Source organism: Bidens hawaiensis, unplaced genomic scaffold (genome assembly GCF_021521415.1).
Source record: "Bidens hawaiensis isolate Kalapana, Puna unplaced genomic scaffold, B.hawaiensis_p1.1 tig00002772_1, whole genome shotgun sequence".
In the NCBI taxonomy this organism is placed as follows: Eukaryota; Viridiplantae; Streptophyta; class Magnoliopsida; order Asterales; family Asteraceae; genus Bidens; species Bidens hawaiensis.
In genome coordinates this window covers 1,846,762-1,857,040 of record NW_027491150.1, presented here as the reverse complement: position 1 = coordinate 1,857,040, position 10,279 = coordinate 1,846,762, and the positions used below count along the sequence as shown (strand labels likewise).

The 10,279-nt window shown below is 33.3% G+C and overlaps 1 protein-coding gene across 1 annotated transcript; it reads left to right on the top strand.

The window, feature by feature from the left end:
• Positions 1–7,347: 7,347 nt before the first annotated feature.
• LOC143621230 (uncharacterized) lies at positions 7,348–8,226 on the top strand. Its single transcript, XM_077092728.1, has one exon. The coding sequence runs from the start codon at positions 7,348–7,350 to the stop codon at positions 8,224–8,226; it is 879 nt and encodes a 292-aa protein (XP_076948843.1).
• Positions 8,227–10,279: the final 2,053 nt, after the last annotated feature.

The following is a 10,279-nucleotide window of genomic DNA, read 5'->3' as shown; positions in this document are numbered from 1 at the left end:
GAAAATTACCAAAGTCCACTAGTTTTGATACCGTGAGGGATCTTTTGGAGTATCCTAATAACTAATAAGCATAAAAATAATGTGGCGGAACATGAAGCGACCCAAGTAATTTTATTGGTCACATGTTGGATGATTTGAAGCCCTCGAAATGATAAGATTGTTAATAATTAACAATTCTCGATGAGGTGTATGACATCAAGACAACTTCGTTTCTTTCAATCAAGCATAGGAGTAAATATGTGGTCTTGGAGTGGGAGATTCGTGCTTCTTTAATTTTGTTATTTCCTATTTAAGCGGTTGCAAAAGGTTTTTTGTTTGACGTTTTTGTCATTTTTATTTTCTTATATGTTTTAGGCCTCTTACGACTTGAGGGTGGTTCCCTTTTCCTTTTGATTTGAGCCTTTCAAAAAAAAAATTAAGACAAATTTTGATCAGTCAATTTATTTCTTTTCTAAATCTACTTTTGCATTTTTTTATCCACTTGGCCCTTTATATATAAACTAATAACATGAAATTAAAAAGCCATTTGAATATTTTGTAGACCTTTCAACTATTCATAAATAAATACAGCATATAAAGTGTAATTGACAATCAAAACGTTTTTTATACCCTTTCGCATTTGATACATTGGTTTGTTAGCGTCTGAGGTTGTGGAGTTATTTAGTCATGTCTAACGGGTCATAAATAGTAATATGTTATAAGTCCACGATTTATGATGTTATTATTAAACCACATGAATAATAATGTTATGACTTCACGAACTATGAATGTTATTTTTAGACAACTTGAGCTAGCGACACGACATTTTGACCGTTTGCCTTTTGTATCGATGTAAACATCATCTTTTTTAATGAATATTATTATATGATTACAATACTATCAGTATTCATCTTTTATATATGAATCTATTGAAAATTAACGAATTTGTATTCTTAGATTGGCACCGTCCGAATCTAGCTGGAAACGAGTGGACAGAAGGTTGACGGACTTTACCGCTGTAGAGTTGGTTCTTGATTGCAGTGTGGAAAGTAAGTTTGCAGACACAAACTAGAGACGGACTCCACGTGGCAATTAATATTCTTTTTATATTTTATCATCCCTGAAGAAAAATTCCGGAAGGTCGATTTACAGTCAGATCCGAGTTACCTTCAAGGTCGATTTACCGATGGGAAATTCCGGAAGCAATACAGCTTTCCGGCGAAGGTAAAAAACGGATAGATCGGGTGTTGTATAATCAGATCTGACCAGATTCTTAAATTTGCGATGTTTGTAATTTCAGAAGAACACACCTGCAACCCAAATAATAATTTAATGCTTTTTTTCGACGAAGAACACACCCGCAGTTGCTTATTGCTTTGGTATGTACCAAAACAAAACCATTTGTATATATTAATAATTATAATTTAATGTTGCTGGAGCCCACTAGGCCATGATGATAAATATATATAAAAAAGATTTAGTTTGTTTTTAAAAAACGTACATTTTTCATAATGATTTTTTTCATTTATTTATTAAAAACAATTTGTATACACACAAACTACACAATTTTAGAAGAACAAAAATTAGCAACGAGAAGATAAAAAAAATGTTTTGATTATTCATTAATTAAAAAAATGCTTTGTTAGATAATTGTAAAAGTATGTGATGATGTGGATAGTTAGATGGAAGTTTGTTGTTGTGAAAGAAAGTTTGAGTTTTTAAGAAAAATTTAGAATCTGATGTGACGATGATGTGTCAGTTTGTGCATGTTTGTTGTTGTGGATGCTCTTAACTAGTTACGAACTTACGATATGTATTTTTCTTAACTCTATATATGTTAAAAATAAATACATTTATATCACCTTATTTTATGAACAATGACTTCATCATGACATGTATAGAAACATAGCGAAGTTCCTTTTCTTGAAGTCTCCGTTGTCTGCCAATTTATGAAAAATATTAAAAATGAAAAACACTAAAAAATGGATCCAATGGACTTGTTGGCCAGCAAGATTGCCAATAGAAGCCACGTGTTAGTAGTTTATTGGGTCCCACATACATGTGACCATGTTTCCTGAATCATCCTCGCAAACCTCTTAAATTCTTAATTAACAGATTCAGTGTACATAATTCCCAAATTATATACCTATATATTTATTAAGGCTTAATTCTTTTTTTTGAAAGGCCAATAAAAGCAAATTTTATTAAAATAAAACGCACTAGCAAGAAACTAGCCCGACACCACAATCGAAGCAAACACCAAAAACAAAAAAACCACTACACTTTAAATTTACATCAATCCTCCCAAGACAATTGAGACACTCCCGACCTATTTTTAACCCAAAGAAAACTAAGCCCTTTAATTTCAATTACTACACTATCCACCGTAATCGCCATACCATTAAATACCATGTCATTTCGCGCCTTCCATAAACACCACAAAGGGACTAGGCAAACCGCGTAAAAAGACTTCGCTTTCCTTTTAGGGAACTTTGAGTATTTATGAAGCTCAAGAATATCCCTTATATTAAGGCTTAATTCTATGGTTTTAATTTCTTACAACAAGTATTTTCTTTTAGAACATCATTTAAAAATAAGAAAACCTTTGCTTGTTTAATGTTGATTGCTAGTTTTGCCTAATAATAATAATAATAATAATAATAATAATTAGAAAAGTGTAGTTAGTATCTAACTATGATAAATTAATCTTGATAGAAAGAACTTATTATGAGTGATTATTTGGCACTAGATATCCGAGATTGGAAAAATCCAATGGTGATTTGTAAGAAGTGGAAAAACCATAGAGTAACAAAAATTATTTGCGAATGTATATAAAGACCGATTTCAGGAAGAGATACGTATTTGTTAAACCTTAAAAAAATACTACATTCATACTTCCTTTTTGAATATTTAACAAGACTTTTTTTTATGGAACAAATAATGGATTCTATTAATATCAACTAATTAATAAAAAATGCTTTATGCATATTATATATCCCTTACTATTATGGTTCACTGAAACAAATATTTTAATTAAATGATATAAATGAGTATTTCAAATAAATAATTATGAATTTAGAAATTTTGAGGAACTTTTTAAATATTCAGAAAATGACATGATAAAAAATAAGCATTGGGACAACAAATGAATAATCAAGTGTGAGAGGTTGCATCATTTGTCTTTATCCTATGAAATAATCCAATGATCCACGGTGCCATACTAACATGACTTTACCATATTAGGCTGAGGGGTGTGGGGCGCTAACCTGGGCGCGAGAGCCCCTCCGCTCGCGCCCCTAGGCGCTAACCCCACACCACTGGGGCGCGAACCGGGGCGCGAACGGGGCGCGAGCGCGAGCCCCCAGGCAGGCGTGAGTGTGGTCGCGGGAGAAGAGAGAGAAAAGTGAACGTTGGAAGGAAAAGAGCCGTTGGGAACATCTTAAATTAAAAAAAATATATATTTTTTACCTAAATAATACCCCATTTCATCTATAAAATACCCCATTTCACTCATATCAATCACCACAACTTCAAAATAAAACCCAAAATCAACCCATCTTCTAATTTTTTTTTTTAAAATAATGTCGTCGTACTCGTCTGATTCCGACTCCTCCGAAGAGGATGATTTGCTTCTTCATGTAGGGGGAGTTTTGACCGCAACCGTGGTCGATCTCTTGCAAAATCAAGCCCATCAACCTCGACTCCCGAGGGTTAGAGCACCACCTCGTGATCGTGATCGATCGGGTGCTAACGATACTTTGTTTAGGCATTATTTTAGCCCTCAACCGGTATATGAGGAGTCGGATTTTCGAACTCGTTTCCGAATGAGCAGACAATTGTTCATGCGTATAGCAAGTGATTTAGAGGCACGGTATCCCTTTTTTCAACAAAGGGAGGATGCTAGGGGTCTCCCCGGTTTTACCCCTCTTCAAAAATGCACGGCTGCTATCCGTCAATTAGCGTACGGCATCTCGTCGGACTCTTTGGATGAGTATTTACAGATGTCGAAAAGGGTTGCACGTGAATCCCTTCATTTTTTCTGCCAAGGTAAAAAACATTTATTTTACTTTTTATTAAATATTTATTACATTTTGTAATATATATTATACGTAGGAGTCATATCGACTTACGCTCGGAGATATCTGCGTAAACCTACAATGTATGACATCCAACGCATATATGAGGTGCACGCAGAAAAACATGGTTTTTCTGGGATGCTAGGTAGCATCGATTGTACGCATGTTGGATGGGCTATGTGTCCAACGGCCTGGCGAGGTCAGTTCCACCGTGGTGATCATGAAGGGCCGACCCTTATACTTGAGGCGGCGGTGTCACAGGATCTTTGGTTTTGGCATGCTTTTTTTGGTGTTGCTGGGTCAAATAACGACCTTAATGTTATCGATCAGTCACATTTGATCAACGACCTTATCGACGGGGTTGAACCACCTCAATCTTTTGTTGCAAATGGAGAACTCTTCAAGTACGGGTACTATCTGGTCGATGGTATTTACAACGAATGGGCTTTGTTAGTTCAAGCTTTTACAGATCCAATCGCCGACAAACGGAAGTATTTTACGAAGAAGCAAGAGTCTGCTAGAAAAGATATTGAAAGAGCTTTTGGAGCTATAAAAAAACAATATTATGTTCTGGCGAACCCGATACGTTATTGGACTCGGGAGAGGATAACGGACGTCGTCTACACGTGTCTGATCCTACACAACATGACGTTAGAAGACGAGGGCAAAGCTATCTGCCAAAACTACCAAGGTGACATTCCGCCACAACCGTCCACAATCAGTGATCAACAAAGACTTCATAACATAGCAAATATCAAGAGCCGTGAGATACACGGGGATCTTCGACATGAGTTGGTTGAACATTTGTGGGCGAGGCGACCCGATGATCTTGTATTAGATTAGTGTTATTATTAAGTATTATTGTTTGTTTAATTTTTAGTATGTTTTTTTTTGTAATTTGAATTTTTAAAAAAATGTGTGTTTTTTTTAATAATTTATAGGTTTTTTTAATAATACGTTTTTTGAATATATTTATAAAAAAATAAAAAAAAAATCCGCTGGAGCCCCTCCACACCAGGGCCAGGGGCTCCAACGGGGGCTCCAACACCCCCCTTATCCAGTTTCTCTCTCTGCCACACGTCACAATATTATTGGCTGGAGCCCCCACTCGCGCCATTAGAGCCCCCCACACCCCTCAGCCTTACATGTCATATTTTATAGATTTTTATTCAAGTTATAGATTCATATAGTCTAATTTCTTTAAAAGGCTAACTCTGAATCGAATTTACGGTATCATTTAATGAAATTGTGAGTATATATCAAGTGACACTTTGAAACCTTTACAAATTTGTGACATTTTTTTTCACATGATCAATAGGTGATATGACTTGGTGATTAGAGTTATTTTATGCCGTCATATACGACAATATATTCTTATTTCTTTTAAAATAATTTTTAGGATTTGTGAAGTTTTTTCTTCTTTTTCTACGTGTCTAGACTTTTTCATGCACAACGATTCAGCATAATTATCACCTATCAAGAAATATTTTGATTTTGAAATGCATATTCACCTACTAGTAATCATCATAGACTGATAATAATCTACAATTCTTGATTTGTTTTCAATGATAGATAATTTGAATTAATAAACACCTAGGTCATACCTAGTATTTTTCAAGCTAAGAAAAGTAATACGTTTTGTTATAAAATGTATAAATTTGTTGTTTAACTAAAATGAGTAAAGTTAAAATTTGTATACATTGTTTAGGTATATATCTACAATAATACTAACACACTTAGTAAACTAGCTAGTTTTACACTTGGTTCAAACCGAAAGATGTTAGCGTTATCACGATAACAATTTCTTTTCTAGAGCATTAATTAAACATATGTAGACATTAAGAGGAACATTAACTATGCATATAATCAGCTGGTTAGAAGTGATTTAGGACATGGATCTAGTTCTGCAATAGTGTGTCTAACTATATCTCGTCAATGCAGGGGCGGCCTAATGTTTTCGGAGACCTCAAGCCAACAAAATATTTGAGGCCTTCTTATAGACCTTTAAAGGTCTAAAACAGTGATTTGTAAGGTTCTTACATAAAGTAATTATTAATGTTATAATGTAGTAGCAAATAGCAAACTAATGTTCTAAACTTGTAATACTATAGCAAATAATAGATGTAATAATCTGTTCTAAATTCTAATATAAATTAATGTTCAAATACAATAGCAAATAACAAATTAATGTTGTAAACTTCTAATACATTTATGAGATAATGCACTATCATGCATTCGACTTCGGTTCTATATCCCTGGCTAACGTGTCACCATCAACCGAATGACCGATCAAATTCAATAATATGCGCAATGGAATTGCATACTCGTTATTGTTTTCTTTGTGTTTTAAGAAAGAAACTACAACATGATATTTGGTTTTTTTCTTTTTAAAGCATGAATGTTAAAAAATAATTGTTATTAACTCATACCTGTTAGTAAAACAATGACCTAACAACATCATCTTCTATGCAAAGTATATGAATATAAGAACATGAATTATGGAGAGAAGGAAAGAGTGGAAGAGTTCATTCTTATTGATGTATTCTATCATACAAGAGACCACTATTTATAGGTCATAACATAAATTATACAAATATAATGGTGAAATCAATTACCCTTTTAAAGTTACAAAGTGGTATTTAATATTTACAACCACATAAATAATATTCATGTACCCTTTACTTTTCATACAGTTAATCACATTAAAAGAGAGGTCATTATATATGGATCATATGTAGCTAATCCAAAAATATCAGGTCTTTAAAATCATAAGATCATTTATTTTCCTTGGTTGACTTGTAATGTGTAGGCAAAATACTCATATAATTGGAGTTGTATAAGATCCTCCAATTATCAAAATAGAACGAAATAAATAACTATTATACAATTTGTGAAAAATAGATTATATTCTTTAAATAAAAACATAACTTTAAACAACAAATAAAAAACAAATTAAAAATTAAAGTATCAAGCCTAAAGTGGAATTAAAACTTTAATACAAGAAATATATTTATAATATTAAAAGCATATGTATAAAGAAAAAGATGTCATATGCATAATAACGAATTTGATGCAATGTTTGGCAGTCCCTTCCTTCTATATCATGGCCCCCATATTCCCTTTCTTTTTTTTTGGCCTTTTCTTTTTCTTTATTCAGCCAATAAGACTACAACATCTTTTAATATAGAATATTATTAAATAATAAATATGAAAATTACAAGAAAACAAATTAAACCTAATATTTTTCTATTTATATGTATCATTGAGTCATGTTGTTTTCTTGTAGGTATCAATGCCTAAATACCATAAATATATCTCTTTGCTCATAGAAGTGGAGCAAGTGATCAACATGGAGAGTGAATCCCAAGTCAATCATTGTCCATCTTCTTCCTCCTCTACTTCCACCGCCACCGCTACCATTTGTTCATCGGTTAACTCATCCACCTCCGCCTCATCCAGATCAACCACACCCAGCATAACATGTGGTGAAAATGAAAGCAAACCTAAAAAGAGTTGGAAAAGAACTCAAAAGGGAAAGAATGGTAACGAACAAAAGAAACAAAAAGAAAATGGTGATCGTGATAGTGGTAGTGATAGTGGATGTCCACTATATCGCGGTGTAAGAATGAGGAGTTGGGGAAAATGGGTGTCTGAAATCCGTGAGCCACGTAAAAAATCTAGAATATGGCTTGGTACATTCCCAACTGCTGAGATGGCGGCTCGAGCTCATGATGTGGCAGCTATAGCCATAAAAGGTCACTCGGCTTACCTTAACTTTCCTAAATTAGCACATCTGCTTCCACAACCAACCACCACTTCACCAAAGGACATCCGAGAAGCCGCCACCAAAGCTGCCACCACATGTCAAGCCATTCCTGATCAGCCATCGACGACACTATCATCGGATAACAATCAAGAATCAATCAATTCAACATCAAATCTATCACCAGAAAACAACCAGGAATCAATAAATTCTAAATTGTTAGAAGACGATGATACATTTTTCGATCTACCTGATCTTTCTATCGATAACACCGACCGAACAGATAGTTTGCATTTTTATCATGAACCATGGCAATTGGAGGCTGGAGCTTGCCGTTTATTTGGCATATTTACTAGTGAAAAGATCTCTTTATTCAAATTAGCCACTAACTATTCAAAATTACCATAAATACAAATTAAGCCATGTAAAATTAAATCACCATACAAGCCCATTGCCAAAGTTTTGAATTTTTGTACGTTAGACGATTTGTAGATTTTTTTTATTTGTATTATATTTTTTTGTGCTCCCATTTTGTGAAAAAAAAAATAGTCAAATCTTATATTATTATTATTATATTATTACACAGAAATAGGTTTTGAGGTAATTATAAATGATAAACAAACTATTAAGGCTATATGTAATGGTCCAATGGTCATAGCTCATACATGGGTGAGTAAAGGGTGATGGTACACGGTTTCACTTTTTACACTCGTTAAGGTGTACAATATGGTTTTATATTAGTTTTACTTTTTTTAAAAGAAAAAAAAAAGAATTGGTGACGTGGGGTGGAAGGTTAAGATTGTTGGTCGATCCACATTCACTGTCGCCCCTACGCCTCTAGCTAGCTTCACCTGATATTCACGCTTCCAAGAGGAGGTGCTCCATGCTTGTAGAGCCTATGCGGCTGGGCCACTCACGCCGATCCTGATGAGACCATTACGCGTAGCCTCATATTAAAGTTTTAGAAGTTTCATAATGTATATCATAACATTTTTTAACTTGGAAAAAGAACTTGTGTATGTACTCTATTTAGTATTTATCCTTGCAAAAACTTTGTTGTGTTAATTAAAATGTATGTATTTAAATACTACATGACTAACTGGATGTTTTTCTTGACTATAGTCTATAGTCAATAGTCAAAACACATTAAAGTTTAAACATCCTCTAAGAAAACAAGAAGGAAATAAGGAATCAATTAATATAATCAATACTACCAAAAACATATGTACGAAAATAAAAAGAAAAAATTTGCATTTTAAAAGCAAACCAAATAAGAACTACAGAAACAACAAAATCAAAAGAATCATATGCAATATAAGAAAATCATGTTAATGATTTTTCTATTTGATTATGATACCCTTGAATTTTACAACTATAGTTGCCTTTGGATTTAATTGTTTTAGTTGGAGTTTATTTTTAATTATTTTTCAAGAATACTTAATGCCCCTAACTACAAGAAGTTCGGGCATTAGCGGCTAAATTTAATCTACAAATTATAAAAAAAAAACGGATTGTGAGGTGCCACCGCTATGCCTGGACTTCTTGTAGTGTTGCTTAAGTGTTAGCTAATCTACATGCTTTGCTATCATAAACACAAATATATCTCATATCGAACATGATGTCAATACTGAATTTTTAATCTTTCGGAGGAAGGTAAGTTTCATCCTGTATAAACATAGAAAAATGGATATTTGTAGCCAAACAAAGATTGCAAAATTTTGCGACGGTTTGTGACCAAATTGAAATGCTCGCAAAGTTGGTGGCCATACCGGCTTAAGTCACCAATGCTAGCAATGTATAAAAAAAGTAACTAGCTATAAACAAATTATAAATGCCGGTCATAAATATTTGAAAATATATATATATCAATCGCAAAATTGAGCGAGTCGGTACACATGGAAGTTTCAAATCAGTCGCAAAACACCGTCGCTATACAAGCTGACAAAACTAGGTGGCAAAACTGTGGGTTGTAAATTAACCGGTCGCAAAACTTGTGATTGCTAAATGGTCTTTAAATTTGATCGCAAATCCTGGTCACATAACATATTGTACCTTATAAGTTAATACTTATGATAGGAAAACTATTAGAAAGTTAAAAATGATCAGAAATAATATATGTCATATAAGAGATTTTGTATTAACATGAATATAGTCTTTTATTACAAGTTAATAATTATGATTAAGACCATTAATAAATATTTTATACACATGAGGATACAATCATGTGAAGAGTGTCCAAGAAGGAGACACCATCTCATTTACGTATGCAAATATAATAACATACAAATGGAAGTCCAATCATTGAAAGATATGTCATTTGGCAAAATACATGACAGTAATCTTATACAATACATGACATATATATGCACTCTATGTATCCTTGCTTTCTTGGGCGGGCCACAATCAACATGGCTATTTACGTGGAATAATTAGGTGCCATTGAAATTTAACTGTTTTAGGT